The sequence below is a fragment of the Columba livia genome, chromosome Z (genome assembly GCF_036013475.1).
Source record: "Columba livia isolate bColLiv1 breed racing homer chromosome Z, bColLiv1.pat.W.v2, whole genome shotgun sequence".
Taxonomy (NCBI): domain Eukaryota; kingdom Metazoa; phylum Chordata; class Aves; order Columbiformes; family Columbidae; genus Columba; species Columba livia.
In genome coordinates, this window is record NC_088642.1 from 400,673 (window position 1) to 418,398 (window position 17,726).

At 54.2% G+C, this 17,726-nt stretch overlaps 2 protein-coding genes across 12 annotated transcripts in view; one reads left to right on the forward strand and one right to left on the reverse strand.

Moving 5' to 3' along the window:
- LOC102093352 (alpha-protein kinase 2) overlaps window positions 1-4,665 on the forward strand; it is a 60,177-nt gene extending 55,512 nt beyond the window's left edge. Inside the window, exon 11 of the mRNA XM_065046684.1 lies at window positions 4,231-4,665. Within this exon, the coding sequence (XP_064902756.1) occupies window positions 4,231-4,243 (13 nt within the window). The 3' untranslated portion in view covers window positions 4,244-4,665. The remainder of the gene's footprint in view (window positions 1-4,230) is intronic.
- A 153-nt stretch (window positions 4,666-4,818) lies between these two features.
- The window catches only part of LOC102098886 (NEDD4 like E3 ubiquitin protein ligase), a 121,424-nt gene continuing 108,516 nt past the window's right edge, over window positions 4,819-17,726 (reverse strand). For all 11 annotated transcript variants that reach the window (XM_065046710.1, XM_065046708.1, XM_065046709.1 and 8 more), the window contains 7 exons: window positions 10,183-10,256; window positions 8,818-8,878; window positions 8,481-8,540; window positions 7,938-8,045; window positions 7,668-7,764; window positions 7,244-7,316; window positions 4,819-6,197 (listed from right to left, as the gene is read on the reverse strand). In XM_065046710.1, the coding sequence (XP_064902782.1) occupies window positions 6,095-6,197; window positions 7,244-7,316; window positions 7,668-7,764; window positions 7,938-8,045; window positions 8,481-8,540; window positions 8,818-8,878; window positions 10,183-10,256 (576 nt within the window). In that variant the 3' untranslated portion in view covers window positions 4,819-6,094. The remainder of the gene's footprint in view (window positions 6,198-7,243; window positions 7,317-7,667; window positions 7,765-7,937; window positions 8,046-8,480; window positions 8,541-8,817; window positions 8,879-10,182; window positions 10,257-17,726) is intronic.

Consider the following 17,726-nt stretch of genomic DNA (forward strand, 5'->3'; position numbering starts at 1 on the left):
ATGGGTGACCGGAGGACGGGCTCTGGTCATTGGACTCCAGCCCCGGGGCATGGGCGGCTGTGGGCAAACAAAGATAGCGAGGCAGATGTGTGTGTGTATATACACGTTGGCCTGAGAGGCCAGAAGGAGAAAAGGCGTTTTTTATTAGTAACTGTCCCACAGGAAAACCCGATGACAGTTGTTTCTGCAGATGAACGTAAAGCTGCTGTGACAGTCAGATGAGTCTCGGGTCTCTGAAATGCCGCTGGTGCTGGTACTGGTGTGTGCTCCGGGTCCTTGTGGAGCAGGGCCGCGGGGCTGTGCCCGCGGGTGCCCGGTGCTGCCGCGCTCGCTTGTGGTGCCTGCTGCCTTGGTGTGGGCAGAAGGTGCAGGGTCCGTACCAGCAATGTTTCCAGAGAGGCTGCTGTAGATGGAACTGTCATTCTGTACAAAATGTAAGAAACCGTCGCTTCCTAACCGTGGTGGATATTTTATAAGTGCCCTCTGCAGTGCTTTGAATTGCTGCTGTTGACAGCAGGAAAGCGATGCAGTGAAGGAGGGTTCTGGGATGGCAGGGGCGGTGTTGGCAGTGGTGGGGACAGGCAGCCCTCGGTTCCATGGACCGCGGAGGAGGGAGATGCCTGGACCCGCACAAAATATTAACATCTAGCTGCTTCCAAGCGTGTAGGGTTTTTGTTATTGTTCCATGTAAAGAAACCCTTATTAAACTAAAGATATGTTCTGCATCACACTGAAATATTTAGAGGTACAGCAGAGAAGCGTCTGTCCACCGCATGCGACTAATATTTGCTGAGCATTGGTTTAGCGTCCATCTCTGTTATTCTTTAACTTCAGGCCAGGGTTCAAGGTTTACCGCGTGTTTAAAAGCTGGTTTTGCAGGGAGGTCGTGTCCTCCGGCTGACGCGGTGGCGGTGGGAGCCCGCGGGCTGAGAACGGGCAGCGCAGCAGTTGGAGGAACGTCCGGAGCCCGTGCGGTAACCCGTGCGGCACACCCGCAGGGCAGGAGCGCGGCAGGCGCCTGTCAAAATGGGGCACTCGCTCCGACGTGGCAGAACAAGCTCTGCGCTCGTCCCCCCGTTTTCCACACATAAGCGGCAAAAATGGTTGTGTTTACACCTTGTGCAGTTGCACAGTGTCACTTGCTGGAAACGGTACACGTTTCAGCCAGGTTATTTGCAACGCATTGTGGTAAATTATTACACCACTGAAAAAGATATTTGAATTTGAAAAGATAAGCCAGAAGCATAACATTGAAAGGCTGTCAGGGTAGAAGAGAAGAGATTTCTTTATGTTTGTGATGAGTTTCTCTTTTTAATTGTATTTTATTACACTTTCAAGTTTAATCTGTAAAGCTGATGAAACAACCAGAGCAAATGCCGGAATATAAATGGGGTGAAAGCTGCAGATGCGTTTGCGCAAGAATAAATGTAACTGGAACAAGGCTCTCAGTCACAGTCTGGGGAGATAATGACCGTGGTGACCCAGAGATGATTGTCTCTGGTCCCTGTGCGGGAGCAGTTCCTGTGGGGGTGCCAAGCAAACCTGGGGCCTGTCCGTGGACTGACAGTGGCTCGTGTGTGGAGTTACTGTGCAGCGGAAGAAAAGCCCGAAACCGAGCTTGTGATTCGGGCGGGTTTGAACCCCGGAAGCTAACAGTATCACAGTATCACAGGTTGCTGGAGCAGAGCTCGGCTCTGGTTTTTAATGGTATTTCAGCCATGATTGCCAGTAGGTTTTCACTGCCCAAGTTCTCGTGAGTTATAACTAAGTATTCAACAATAGCTGTAATTCTCACAGGCACCATTGCTCTGCTGCGTTATCCCTACTTGATTAACGTCCTGGCACACAGAATGGATTTCTGGGCATTAGCATTCACTGGGTGCAGGGTCTGGCTGCCCCGCCATTCTGCGGACAAGGGAAAATGACCATAGACGCTGTGCTCAGACTGCTGCTAATGCTGGAACTTCCCATGGTGCAGAAACTGTTTACATGTATCGATTCTATGGCTATTGATGTGCAAAGAGCCCGTCACGCCTGCAGCGCTGCTCGAGCTGCACGGCCCTGCTGTTCCAAGTGCCTTCGCTGGGCACGCGGCTGTTGGCACCTCTCTTGGCCTGTTTTGTTGGAATCTTGTCCAGCTGGGCCTTTAATTTGATCTGGTGTATGGGTTGTTTTTGTTAATGACGGTGAGCGTAAAAAAGAACGGGAACTAATGTGGATGGCGCAGGATTTTTCCTTTGCGAGCGGCTGCAGAGGCGGCGATTGGGGTCTGAACACGCGGACGCGGGGCTCGGGTGGATTTGCTTCGGGGCCCGCGGGCAGCTTGTCCCAGCTGGATGCTGCGGGGAGGACCGACAGCGGCCCACCCGCTGCTCCCTCCAGCGCTGCTGACGGCCGGCGCGCCGTGCTCGTCAGGGGCTCTGTGGGCAGAAAGGGGAGGCGGGGTTTTCTGTGGGGTCTTTGCTGGTGCTGGTTTGGTTTATAGTTAAATCAGGCATTCCCACTGAGAACAGAAAAGGCAACGTTAGTTCCATTGCTGTTAGTAGGACGTTGTTCTTAGCACTACATCAGAATTGTAACACTGAAGACCAACCCAAATTTCCCAACAGGCAGACTTGTATTGTTAAACAAGTTCACTTGGTTGCAATTATTTTGTTTGTAGTCTGTACATTATTGTGGGCTGCAGAAGAGTAATAGAAAATGTGCAATAAGAGCCATAGAACATTCACAGTTGTTTCAGGTGTGGCTTTCAGGACAAGTGTTTGAGTGTGGTGCTTTGTACGGCCCCTGCAGCATCGCATCGTTCCGGAAGGCCCACGGGAGCCTGGTGGAGCACTGCAGTTCTTGGTGTAGAATAGTGACGGGGGATGCGCTCCGGAGCTGGGAGGTGCCCGTTCTGCGTTTGCTCTGCTGGCACCGGAGAACGCTGCGCAACCGCTGTCCTTGTGTTAGTTGCTCAAATCCTCATCAAGTTGCCCTCTGCAGGTGCTTGTGCACCACTGGCCAGTGGGAGTTTTTCTCAGGAACACCTTTTATTCAGCCGAAAAGGTGTATGAGTGACTGTTCCATGCGCGCAGTGAGGCTCGTGGGGAATCACTAAGGGAAAGGGGCGCTGCGGGCAGGCGGGAGCGAGGGCGAAGTATCAACTGCTGTAGCTTCTAAATTCTTTATTAAATACTTAATTAAGTTGCATCATTTCATTACAACAACTTCATTTTGTCACATTGAGCTTTCGCTGTCAGGAAAACAAACTACAATTTCTTTCACTGCTCTTCAGAAAATAAATGGAAAAAAATGACATTTGTCTATAAAGAAATCCTTCCCCCACAGTGTATCAAGTCTAACCAGAGGTTAAACTGCATTAATTGTGAAAAAGAGCATTATTTATGAGTTGTACTTTTAAAATGAATTTTAAGGTAGTTTGGCATAATTTCGAAGAGCCATCTAGTATAGGAGGTGATTTAACAAAAAACAGACCCAAAAAATCAGTGTGAATTTACTCTGGAATGTTTGGCGCTTGTGCATGTTTGGGAATGTTAATAATGTAGTTTAAATTAACGCCCGTTCACCAGCAGAGCACAGCAGTGTTGCTCTCTGCGCTCCGGGGGCTCCGGCCGGTCCGCGCGGCCGCGGCGCTGCGGATGCGACCTGCGGGGCGAGCCGCGTGCGCTGCTGCAGCCGCACGGCGCGCTGGGAAAGCACGAGGTGCGTGTGAAAACCACTTAGACAAGGGGAAAAACCACCCGCCATGTAAGTGGAGAAGGGGCCTGGACAAACGGCCGCTGGTGCGCGGGACGGGGCGGCGGGTGGTGACATTCGTATCGGTAGATTCCAGTTTGATAAGCGTCCCCCGCATTTCAAATGTGCATTACGTAGTGCAGCGCCCTAACAGGTGGGTGAAGGCTGCAGGGGTTTTCTAATTTTAAATACAAAAGCATATGTTAAAATGTACATTAGTTTTCTTCTGTTTTTAATTAAGATGTCCAATCCAGTAATGGACCTTTTGTTTCCTGCTTTTTAGTAGCAAACAAGAACAGGTTTAAGTACCACCTTTATGATTGCCATTTATTAGCAAAAATAAGCAGCTGAACAGGCCCTTCAGAAGTGCTGTTGGGCCGTTCTGCGGTGAGTGTGCTGTGTGAAGAAAGGCACAACGCTGTGGTGCAAGTGCCACTGCTTTGTGGTTTAGATGTTGGAGGTGAATGACACTTGGCTACCCTTTTTTCCTAGAACGATGCCTTGAGTGCAGCTGCACGCAGGAGTCGTCCAGGACGGAGGGCGCAGAGTGCAGCTCGGATCCAGGGACAGCACTGCGGCCCGTGCTACGGGCGCGCTGCACAACGAACTCCCTCTCCTCCGCGCTCCGCACAGCTGACACCCCTTACTCTGCTCCTCGCTTGCTGCAAACTGGAGGTAACCTAACACGCTGAAGGTGAGTGGAAACACTTGTTACCTTGCTCTCTCAGATACGGGCCGTGTCCTCGTGTTTGGGCTCTCACCTCATGTGGAAGGTCAAAGGAATGTCAGGAAACTCAGCAGCAGAGGAATCTTTGCCTGGGTTCAGGTACCAGAGCAGCCTCGGCCACGCACGGGTTAGTGCTCAAACTGCGTTAGTGCGCGAGCGCGGCGGAACGTTTCCGCTCGGGGCTCCTGCTCCTGCCCGGCCGGAAAGGCTCCGGCGAGGAGCCGAGGACTGGATTTGGCACGGGGCATCTTGCTCCAGAAGCACTGCGGGGGTCTGGGGAAAGCCTGTCCACGCTGAGTGTTAAACGGCTGCGGCTCTGGTGCTGCTGGCATCATTAACTTCAGCCCATCAGATACAAATCTTTCACTTTTAATCTGTCACAAAAGAGATGCAACTCTGACAGTATAGTTTAGGCATGCAACATGTCATAGGTAACAAAATTGATTAGATAGCAGTGTATATTAAATAAATCTTTGTGATTAAGTAAAAAATAAATCACCAAACAATTGCTGAGAACAAGTCTGCAGGCTCAGCTCTACATCTGTTTGTTTCTTTTATACATCAGCAGCAGCCAAATTCACAATTGATAGATATTGCACCAGAAAGACATGTGCAGTGAGAAGGAACAGAATCACATTGATGTTTATGATAAAAACCAGATATGATTTCCATGTGGTACATAAAGTGCCTTTAGAGTGGGTGCAGTTAGAAACAAACCAAACCCCGTTGTTATTTAGATATCATCAGCAAATGCATACAGATAGGAGACAAACAGATCTGTTTTCCATAGTGCCAAATCACGCAGTGCCAGGTTTCATTCAGAATGCCTCCACTGCACACAGTCAAGAGGAAAGGATAAAAGAATCACTGTACAAAGGTAAGGGGAGGGTTAAGCATATCTTCCTAGAATGGTTAATGCCAACCCTACCCCAAAATGCTTTATAGTACACGTAAATATTAGCAATAATGAGGCAATTTCTTTATTGAGCATGGGATTTGGCATGCCATGGTATGATTCTCCCCTGACTGGTAACTATTGTAATATTTATACAAAAATGCAACATCCAGTCCGTAATTCTGGATACAGAACTATCTCTGTGCTCAGTGAGAAGAGCTGCTCTCCACACACGGCCCACGTAGAGCTTATTTCCAACACAGCTCTCTCCTGCTTGCTTAATGGCTGGGGAACGTGGGGCTCAAATGTGTTCTGCAGAAAGGACACTGGCAGCGAGTCTGGTATGAAATTAAGAAAAATGCTCATTTTTCCAAGTATATGATATTTAATTGTAATGAAACAAAATCTGAAAATGTCTAAATCAATTAAAAAGTAAACATGAGTTGTAATACTATACCTGTAAAATGATTAATTCCATTCATTGTCATTAGAAATTAGGTAAAATATTTATTAAGGGCTTTGCCTACAGAGGCACAACATAAATAGAGTAAGTCCTGCTGAAATGTGATCAGAGTCCCGGTGGAGGAGCCGCGGGGGCAGCCCCGCGGGCGCCGGTCCCGGCGCCGGGCAGCGGCACCCAGGGTTTGCTCCGTGGACCCGCCAGAGCCACCCGGTCCCTCGGCAAGCGCCGGAGTGCAAGCGGAACTTGCTTGAAGGGCGAAAAAGGCGACGGTTTAATCCACTCCTTCAAATCCTTGAGCGTTTTCAACTGCCATGAGCAGCTTCTCTCGCAGATCTTCAAAAGATTCATAAAGAGGTAAGTCTAGGCGATTAAAGCTGCAATGTAGGAGGAAAAGAACCGTTTAATTATTCACTGAAAAACACACACAATTTTAAAGACAAAGGAAGCATTAACTGATGAGGGGCCCTAGCAGAGGATGTGTCTTATTGTCCTCAGGTGCAATGGCTGCACTGTCCTGTGCAAACCGAGCTGGTGCCCGCGGTGGCACCGAGCCCAGCGCTGCCGGGCCCAGCGCTGCCGGGCCGGCTCGGCCTCCGCAAACAGGGCCTGGCTGGAAGGGGAATTTGTTAAGTTTGGGAAGGGAAAAACCCCAAACAACCAGAAAAGCCACACCGGCTGTTTAGTGACTGAAGACGTCTTTGTCAAAAGGCTGGTTGTGCAAAGGTGGTGTGAATTTGTGGGACAGACGCTCTGCCCTCTGGGAGAGAGACGAAACAGCCAAAAGAAGGTCTTGGAAAGGTCCTGTAGAATCTAGCCCAAGTCTAACAGGGAACTGAAACATCAGGAGGACAGGTGGGTTCTGGAAGGTGGTAGGGCTGGCTTGGTGTGTTTGTTCTAACAAAACTTTCACATTTTTCCTAAGGCAGAAGGCCCTGGGAAGCCATGAGGAGTTTGGGAGGGACAGGCGTGACAACCTGTCCGCGACACGTGGGGACTCTGCAGCGGCAATCGCAGCGCGTTCCACCTGCTCCCCCCGCATCGTGCCGCAGGTACCTCACGTGAGCGCTGAGGTATGTGATACGGGGAAAAGGCTCCTAGCAGAAGGGATTCAAATTACTTCCATGTGTCAATAGCCCAGTGCTTTTCCCAGTTTGCAGGCTACCATAGCACTTCAAATATGATGGCTAGCATTTGGTATAGAGGGGTAGCAATTTCTTCAAACGTAGTATAAGATAAAGTGGGAAATAGCTATTTCTTCTCTCTAGCACATAGTCTAACACATAAGGAGTTACTAGAAGTCCTGAGTTGAAAGGGTTACTTGGAATATGATCGAATAGCATTAAAGTGTCAGGCAGTTGTCCCTTTCCTGACAGCACAACAATCCCGAAAAGCCGTGTAACTTCATGCTTGGAGGACTTACCATGTGTGAGCTCTGGGCAGCTTATCGGGACTTCCCCATTGCTCTATTGTAAACAGCTGAGGCCCGTTTGAACCTGCGTGAAAACGAAAGTCATATGAAATATCAATTGACTACCTAAGTAGTATTTTAAAAGTTAAACACGTGCATAAATTGTAGGCTAGACTTTTCATCTGGTACAAACTCTCTTAACTAAAACTATGCTGAAGGAAATAGGAATGTGGTTATTGTTCCAAGTCCAGTTAGCTTGTTAAGTTTATCTGACTACCTTTGCATGGAGCGCATATAATGCTCAAGGAGTAACCCGGACATTAACACTCCAAGACTGAATGCCGGTTAACCAGCATTCGTTCTCCTCCTCACACGGCACGAGCGTTCCGGGGGCAGGGCTGGCATGCAGACTCCCCAGAGGGCACAGGGAGCTCACCGTAGAGCTCAGCAAATCCGTTCATAGGCACGCGGGACGTCCCCGTGACAAACTGCAGCAACCGGATCCGCTTCTCCGCATCCATCAGTAGAACGGCCTGTTGGCAAACACAGGCATCACTGCCACGGCTGTAGAGACCGTTGTTAAAACAAAACCCGAGGAAATTGTCTGTTTCAGACTGTAACAGACGTGTAACGGGCTCCACAAACAACACAGTAACTATGACTTTTTGGATTAGCTGGAGAAGCATATGTGATAAACCAATATTACCTTCCAGAACCACTGGATAACGGGATGATTGGGGCAGTATCCATTTTTGTAGATCGTGTGTTGTCTCCAGTCATTAACATCAACATCGCCAAGGCCACACATCAGTAACTGCACAGGGAGGTACATGGTTAGGGTGTTAACTGAAGACGGGATTGCCTTATCCTGGACACTTAATCAGGCAAACAAGGTCACGCCTGCCCCGTCTGCCGACGTTCTAAACCTCGGTGCACACAGAGGGAGCCGAGCTGCTGCTCAGGAGGCGCTCGCAGCCCTGTTCTGGAGGAGGCCGTCCGCGCCCCCGCAGCGGCTGCGCTGGCACGGCCTGGCACGGCCTGGCACGGCCTGGCACGGCCTGGCTGCTGGTAGCTCAGACAGCTCCTCACATCTTCACACACACACACGCTCCGCCGCCTCGCTGAGTAATCACCATTTCTGGTGCTTTTATGTAATCTATAGATTTATGACGAGCCTAGAACATAACGCATCTTGTTGTGATGAGCATTATGAATCTGTCGTTTCTGGATTTTAATTCAACAAACTCACCTCTAGTTCATTTTCATCAAAAATTTTAATCAGATCAATAGGAAGAAGTTCTGTGAAACCCTAAGAGAAAGAACAGCAAAGTTAAGTTTTATCTAACTGGATCTTTGGCTTTAGAAATGAATCACCCAATTTAAACTTGAAAGAGAATGTTCTTATTCTTATCAGGGCAAGATGATATGTTCTTACACAAGGTGAAACTGTGAGATCATAAAATCACCCCAGAATTAGTGCGGTTCTGCAGAGCTCCCCACCCCTTAACGCACACACTCGTGTGTAACAAGTCTGCATTAAAAAACCCATAGTTTTGGGAAAAAGCCCAGCAGGTAAAGCACCTTACCTCCAAAAAGGCGTTCATCTGCTTCTGAACTCTGTTGACGAACCTCCACTGGATGACCAGGCTGCAGGAAACCAACAGAACACGTGAGTATTCTCAACAGGACCCGCAAGGTGGGGTGCTCCCACCTTTCCACCCCTCAGAGCTCCAGCCACGCCGAGCAGCGTCTGAGTGACCGTGCACGTTTGTCTTGCGTGGCCGATGGAAATGGTGGTTCTGGTTTGAACACTCGAGCTGCATGCGCTCCGTGTTCTCCAGAACCGGGAGGTGCGATGCCGCGGGGCCCGCTGCGGCGCCCGTCACCCCGCGTCCTCTGGGCACGCGCCCCGGGAAGCCGGAGCCTCCGCTCGGGGTGCTGTCAGTGCTGCTGGGGGTAGGTGCCTAAATAATTACACATTCTGTTCTTCAGAGCTCTGAGTAGTTAACAGTTCCCATCGAAGTCTACAAAATTTGAGGATAGATGTAATTCGATATAACAAACTGCCTATAAATAACTAAATACATGAAAACGTGCAGTATCAAAGGAAAAGGCTCGTGTTTCAGCACCAGCCACCTCAGGACATTAGCAGCTAGTGAGTCAGTTTATCTGCCTTCCTTTGCTGCTGCAACAAACGCTGCACAGTAAAGTAATGCAGACAAATCACCCGATATTCTATAGGCAATGCTGTTTCATTATCTACACGACATCGGTGATATCACGTAAGTACTACATACGTGTGAGAAGTCATCGTTTGGATGTTATGACACAAGAATAAAATTGTAACTGTTGCATTAATCATTTCCAAATGAGCGATACCAGCATTGATGGTAATCAGCCACAACAGTTATCTGCGTGTAAACCTGACTGACCACGCGTTCCCAAGAGCTTTTCCTTTCTGCACTGTACTGAGGTGATGGAGATCTAAAAAGTTTATGATGTCTAAGATTTTGCATCTTAATAATGAAAAAAAGACACAAGTAAAAAATTGTGTGAAAAAAGTGAAAAAGAGCTGGGAGTGCAAATATATTGTGTGCAAAATAATGAATGGTAAAAGCAGCACTGTGTTGCTGTTCCACCGCGACGGCCAGTCGGGTGACGGCACTGCCAGAGAACAAGGTACAGATTCCCAGTGCCTGCAGAGAAGCCCACGGGACAAGCAAATCCACACGTGGTCGGTCAGCAACGCAGCCCCGCGGCCGCGTAACTCATAGAAAGGTATAAATTCAGACTTGGTAAGGACGGGGGTATGAACAACGCAACAACAGGATTTAGTGTAAAGGGTCTCTGCTGCTGTGCTGCGGTACGAACTGCAGCGAGCGCGGCGGGGTCGGCTCTGACACAAGTACAACTGCTCTTCCTACAGCAGGAGCAGTTCGGAAAACACTTACTCAATGTACTCCCGCTTGTTCTCGTTTGTTACCATGATTTCCGACCCGTTGGGCTTCAGGTCAACTTGATATGTCTGTATTAAAAACACAACACAGCAGCGCGTGAATTCCGGGCACACGGTGCTGCAGCAGCATGTCCCACACAGTATCAGCAAACCCTCGTGCTCCAATGGCGAAGGAGACATCTACACAGGCTGCGTTTAAAACGGCAGCAGTAGGGACTGAGGACGAGCTGATCATTTCTAACACTGACTCCTGACTCATATTCATTACCAAGGCAGAAATCATGGCAGGAGGGGAAAGGGGGAGGGGGGGGATATAGAGAGGGGGGAAGAAAGGGGGGGGAGGGATAGACAAGAGGTAGGGGGGGAAGATAGATAGGAGAGGGGGGGAAGATAGATAGGAGGGGGGGGGGAAGATAGATAGGAGGGGGGGGGGGAAGATAGATAGGAGGGGGGGGGGGAAGATAGATAGCAGGGGGGGGGAAGATAGATAGGAGGGGGGGGGAAGATAGATAGGAGGGGGGGGGAAGATAGATAGGAGAGGGGGGAAGATAGATGGGGGGGGAAGATAGATAGGAGGGGGGGGGAAGATAGATAGGGGGGGGAAGATAGATGGGGGGGGGGGAAGATGGGGGGGGGAAGATAGATAGGAGGGGGGGGGAAGATAGATAGGAGGGGGGGGGAAGATAGATAGGAGGGGGGGGGAAGATAGATAGGAGGGGGGGGGAAGATAGATAGGAGGGGGGGGGAAGATAGATAGGAGGGGGGGGGAAGATAGATAGGAGGGGGGGGGAAGATAGATAGGAGGGGGGGGAAGATAGATAGGAGGGGGGGGAAGATAGATAGGAGGGGGGGGAAGATAGATAGGAGGGGGGGGAAGATAGATAGGAGGGGGGGGGAAGATAGATAGGAGGGGGGGGGAAGATAGATAGGAGGGGGGGGGAAGATAGATAGGAGGGGGGGGGAAGATAGATAGGAGGGGGGGGGAAGATAGATAGGAGGGGGGGGGAAGATAGATAGGAGGGGGGGGGAAGATAGATAGGGGGGGGGGGAAGATAGATAGGAGGGGGGGGGAAGATAGATAGGAGGGGGGGGGAAGATAGATAGGAGGGGGGGGAAGATAGATAGGAGGGGGGGGGAAGATAGATAGGAGGGGGGGGGAAGATAGATAGGAGGGGGGGGGGGGAAGATAGATAGGAGGGGGGGGGGAAGATAGATAGGAGGGGGGGGGAAGATAGATAGAGGGGGGGGGAAGATAGATAGGAGGGGGGGGGAAGATAGATAGGAGGGGGGGGGGAAGATAGATAGGAGGGGGGGGGAAGATAGATAGGAGGGGGGGGGAAGATAGATAGGAGGGGGGGGAAGATAGATAGGAGGGGGGGGAAGATAGATAGGAGGGGGGGGGAAGATAGATAGGAGGGGGGGGGAAGATAGATAGGAGGGGGGGGGAAGATAGATAGGAGGGGGGGGGAAGATAGATAGGAGGGGGGGGGGAAGATAGATAGGAGGGGGGGGGAAGATAGATAGGAGGGGGGGGAAGATAGATAGGAGGGGGGGGGAAGATAGATAGGAGGGGGGGGGAGAAGATAGATAGGAGGGGGGGGGAAGATAGATAGGAGGGGGGGGGAAGATAGATAGGAGGGGGGGGGGAAGATAGATAGGAGGGGGGGGGGAAGATAGATAGGAGGGGGGGGGAAGATAGATAGGAGGGGGGGGGAAGATAGATAGGAGGGGGGGGGGAAGATAGATAGGAGGGGGGGGGAAGATAGATAGGAGGGGGGGGGAAGATAGATAGGAGGGGGGGGGAAGATAGATAGGAGGGGGGGGGAAGATAGATAGGAGGGGGGGGGAAGATAGATAGGAGGGGGGGGGGAAGATAGATAGGAGGGGGGGGGAAGATAGATAGGATGGGGGGGGGAAGATAGATAGGAGGGGGGGGGAAGATAGATAGGAGGGGGGGGGAAGATAGATAGGAGGGGGGGGGAAGATAGATAGGAGGGGGGGGGGAAGATAGATAGGAGGGGGGGGGAAGATAGATAGGAGGGGGGGGGAAGATAGATAGGAGGGGGGGGGGGGAAGATAGATAGGAGGGGGGGGAAGATAGATAGGAGGGGGGGGGAAGATAGATAGGAGGGGGGGGGAGGAAGATAGATAGGAGGGGGGGGGAAGATAGATAGGAGGGGGGGGGAAGATGATAGGAGGGGGGGGAAGATAGATAGGAGGGGGGGGGAAGATAGATAGGAGGGGGGGGAAGATAGATAGGAGGGGGGGGGGAAGATAGATAGGAGGGGGGGGGGGAAGATAGATAGGAGGGGGGGGGATAGATAGAGGGGGGGGAAGATAGATAGGAGGTGGGGGGGGAAGATAGATAGGAGGGTGGGGGGAAGATAGATAGGAGGGGGGGGGGAAGATAGATAGGAGGGGGGGGGAAGATAGATAGGAGGGGGGGGGAAGATAGATAGGAGGGGGGGGGGAAGATAGATAGGAGGGGGGGGGGAAGATAGTTAGGAGGGGGGGGGAAGATAGATAGGAGGGGGGGGGGAAGATAGATAGGAGGGGGGGGGGAAGATAGATAGGAGGGGGGGGGAAGATAGATAGGAGGGGGGGGAAGATAGATAGGAGGGGGGGGGAAGATAGATAGGAGGGGGGGGGGAAGATAGATAGGAGGGGGGGGAAGATAGATAGGAGGGGGGGGGAAGATAGATAGGAGGGGGGGGGAAGATAGATAGGAAGGGGGGGGGAAGATAGATAGGAGGGGGGGGGGGAAGATAGATAGGAGGGGGGGGGGGAAGATAGATAGGAGGGGGGGGGAAGATAGATAGGAGGGGGGGGAAGATAGATAGGAGGGGGGGGGAAGATAGATAGGAGGGGGGGGGGAAGATTGATAGGAGGGGGGGGAAGATAGATAGGAGGGGGGGGGGAGATAGATAGGAGGGGGGGGAAGATAGATAGGAGGGGGGGGAAGATAGATAGGGGGGGGAAGATAGATAGGAGGAGAGGGGGAAGATAGATAGGAGGAAGAGGGGGAAGATAGATAGGAGGGGGGGGGAAGATAGTTGGGGGGGGGAAGATAGTTGGGGGGGGGGGGGAAGATAGATAGGGGGGGGGGGGGAGATAGGATGGGGGGGGGAGATAGATAGGAGGGGGGGGAAGATAGGGGGGGGGGGGAAGATAGATAGGAGGAAGGGGGGGGGAAGATAGATAGGAGGGGGGGGGAGATAGATGGGGGGGGGGAAGATAGATAGGAGGGGGGGGGGAAGATAGATAGGAGGCGGGGGGGAGAGAGGGGGAAGTAGATAGGAGGCGGGGGGGGGAAGATAGATAGGAGGGGGAGGGGGGGGGGAAGATAGATAGGAGGGGGGGGAAGATAGATGGGGGGGGGAAGATAGATAGGAGGGGGGGGGAAGATAGATAGGAGGGGGGGGAAGATAGATAGGAGGGGGGGGAAGATAGATGGGGGGGGAAGATAGATAGGAGTAGGGGGAAAGATAGATGGGGGGAAAGATAGATGGGGGGGGAAGATAGATAGGAGTGGGGGGAAGATAGATAGGGGGGGGAAGATATATGGGGGGGGGGGAAGATAGATGGGGGGGGGGGAAAGATAGATAGGAGGGGGGGGGAAGATAGATAGGAGGGGGGGGGAAGATAGATAGGAGGGGGGGGGAAGATAGATAGGAGGGGGGGGAAGATAGATAGGAGGGGGGGGAAGATAGATAGGAGGGGGGGGAAGATAGATAGGAGGGGGGGGAAGATAGATAGGAGGGGGGGGAAGATAGATAGGAGGGGGGGGGAAGATAGATAGGAGGGGGGGGGGAAGACGGAGGGGGGGGAAGACAGGGGGTGGGGGGGAAGACGGGGGGGGGGGAAGACAGGAGGGGGGGGGAAGACAGGAGGGGGGGGGAGACGGGGGGGGGGAAGACAGGAGGGGGGGGGGAAGACAGGAGGGGGGGGGAAGACAGGAGGGGGGGGGAAGACAGGAGGGGGGGGGAAAGACAGGAGGGGGGGGGGGGAAGACAGGAGGGGGGGGGAGACAGGAGGGGGGGGGAGACAGGAGGGGGGGGGAGACAGGAGGGGGGGGGGAGACAGGAGGGGGGGGGGAGGGAGACAGGAGGGGGGGGAAGATAGATAGGAGGGGGGGGGAAGATAGGTAGGAGGGGGGGGGAAGATAGGTAGGAGGGGGGGGGGAAGATAGGTAGGGAGGGGGGGGAAGATAGGATAGGAGGGGGGGGAAGATAGATAGGAGGGGGGGGAAGATAGATAGGAGGGGGGGGGGAAGATAGATAGGAGGGGGGGGGAAGATAGATAGGAGGGGGGGGGAAGATAAGATAGATAGGAGGGGGGGAAGATAGATAGGAGGGGGGGGGAAGATAGATAGGAGGGGGGGGGGAAGATAGATAGGAGGGGGGGGGAAGATAGATAGGGGGGGGGAGAAGGGGGGGGGGAAGATAGATAGGAGGGGGGGGGAAGATAGATAGGAGTGGGGGGGAAGATAGATAGGAGGGGGGGGGGGGAAGATAGATAGGAGGGGGGGGGAAGATAGATAGGAGGGGGGGGGAAGATAGATAGGAGGGGGGGGGGAAGATAGATAGGAGGGGGGGGGAAGATAGATAGGAGGGGGGGGGAAGATAGATAGGAGGGGGGGGGAAGATAGATAGGAGGGGGGGGAAGATAGATAGGAGGGGGGGGAAGATAGATAGGAGGGGGGGGGAAGATAGATAGGAGGGGGGGGGAAGATAGATAGGAGGGGGGGGGAAGATAGATAGAGGGGGGGGGAAGATAGATAGGAGGGGGGGGGAAGATAGATAGGAGGGGGGGGGAAGATAGATAGGAGGGGGGGGGGGAGATAGATAGGAGGGGGGGGGAAGATAGATAGGAGGGGGGGGGGAAGATAGATAGGAGGGGGGGGGAAGATAGATAGGAGGGGGGGGGAGATAGATAGGAGGGGGGGGGAAGATAGATAGGAGGGGGGGGGAAGATAGATAGGAGGGGGGGGGAAGATAGATAGGAAGGGGGGGGGAAGATAGATAGGAGGGGGGGGGAAGATAGATAGGAGGGGGGGGGAAGATAGATAGGAGGGGGGGGGAAGATAGATAGGAGGGGGGGGGAAGATAGATAGGAGGGGGGGGGAAGATAGATAGGAGGGGGGGGGAAGATAGATAAGGAGGGGGGGGGAAGATAGATAGGAGGGGGGGGGGAAGATAGATAGGAGGGGGGGGGGAAGATAGATAGGAGGGGGGGGGGGAAGATAGATAGGAGGGGGGGGGAAGATAGATAGGAGGGGGGGGGAAGATAGATAGGAGGGGGGGGGGAAGATAGATAGGAGGGGGGGGGAGATAGATAGGAGGGGGGGGGAAGATAGATATGGGGGGGGGAAGATAGATATGGGGGGGGAAGATGGAGAGGGGGGAGAAGTAGGAGGGGGGGAAGATGGGGGGGGGAATATAGGGGGGGGGAAGATGGGGGGGGGAGAGATTATGGATGGAGGGGGGGAGATGATAGGAGGGGGGGGGAGATGATAGGAGGGGGGGTGATGATAGGAGGGGGGGGGAGATGATGGAGGGGGGGAGAGATGTAGGAGCGGGGGGAGATGATAGGAGGGGGGGGAAGAGTAGGAGGGGGGGGAAGATAGGAGGGGGGGGAAGATAGGAGGGGGGGGGAAGATAGGAGGGGGGGGAAGATAGGAGGGGGGGGAAGATAGGAGGGGGGGAAGACAGGAGGGGGGGAGATGATAGGAGGGGGGGAAGACAGGAGGGGGGGGAAGACAGGAGGGGGGGAGATGATAGGAGGGGGGGGAAGACAGGAGGGGGGGGGGAAGACAGGAGGGGGGGAGATGATAGGAGGTGGGGGGGAAGACAGGAGGGGGGGGGAAGACAGGAGGGGGGAGATGATAGGAGGGGGGGGAAGACAGGAAGGGGGGGGAAGGACAGGGAGGGGGGGGGAAGATAGGTAGGGGGGGGGAGATAGACAGGAGGGGGGGGAGATAGACAGGAGGGGGGGAGATAGACAGGAGGGGGGGGAGATAGACAGGAGGGGGGGGGAGATAGACAGGAGGGGGGGGGGAAGATAGATGGGGGGGGGGGAAGATAGATAGGAGGGGGGGAAGATAGATAAGAGGCGGGGGGGAAGATAGATAGGAGGGGAGGGGAAGATTAGGGGAGATAGAGAGGGGGGGGAAGATAGATAAGAGGGGGGGGGAAGATAGATAGGAGGGGGGGAAGATAGATAGGAGAGGGGGGGGAAGATAGATAGGAGGGGGGGGGGAAGATAGATAGAGAGGAGGGGGGGGAAGATAGATAGGAGGGGGGGGGAAGATAGATAGGAGAGGGGGGGAAGATAGATAGGAGGGGGGGGAAGATAGATAAGAGGGGGGGGGAAGATAGATAAGAGGGGGGGGGAAGATAGATAGGAGGGGGGGGAAGATAGATAGGAGGGGGGGAAGATAGATAGGAGGGGGGGAAGATAGATAGGAGAGGGGGGGGGAAGATAGATAGGAGGGGGGGAAGATAGATATGGGGGGGGAAGATGGGGGGGGGAGATGATAGGAGGGCGGGGGAGATGATAGGGAGGGGGGGAAGATAGGAGGGGGAGGGGGAAGATAGGAGGGGGAAGATAGGAGGGGGGGGAAGATAGGAGGGGGGGAAGATAGGAGGGGGGGAACGATAGGAGGGGGGGGAAGATAGGAGGGGGGGAAGATAGGAGGGGGGGGAAGATAGGGAGGGGGGGAAGACAGGAGGGGGGGGAAGACAGGAGGGGGGGGAAGACAGGAGGGGGGGGAAGACAGGAGGGGGGGGGAAGACAGGGAGGGGGGGGAAGACAGGAGGGGGGGAGACAGGAGGGGAGAGACAGGAGGGGGGGAGAAGGAGGGGAGGGAAGACAGGAGGGGGGGAGGACAGGAGGAGGGGGGGGGAAGACAGGAGGGGGGGGGGAAGACAGGAGGGGGGGGAGACAGGGGGGGGAAGACAGGAGGGGGGGGGAAGATAGGAGGGGGGGGGAAGATAGGAGGAGGGGGGGAAGATAGTGAGGGGGGGGAAGATAGGAGGGGGGGGAAGATAGGAGGGGGGGGGAAGAAAGGATGGGGGGGGGAAGATAGGAGGGGGGGGAAGATAGGAGGGGGGGAAGATAGGAGGGGGGGGAGATAGGGGGGGAGTAGGAGGGGGGGGAAGATAGGAGGGGGGGGGAGATAGGAGGGGGGGGGAAGATAGGAGGGGGGGGGAAGATAGGAGGGGGGGAGGAGATAGGAGGGGGGGGGAGATAGGAGGGGGGGGAGATAGGAGGGGGGGAAGATAGGATGGGGGGGGAGATAGGAGGGGGGGGAAGATAGGAGGGGGGGGAAGTTGGGGGGGGAAGATGGGGGGGGGAAGATAGGAGGGGGGGGAAGATGGGGGGGGAAGATAGGGGGGGGGGAAGATGGGGGGGGAAGATAGGGGGGGGGAAGATGGGGGGGGAAGATGGGGGGGAAGATGATGGGGGGGAAGATAGGGGGGGGAAGATAGGGGGGGGAAGATAGGGGGGGGAAGATAGGGCGGGGGGAAGATAGGGGGG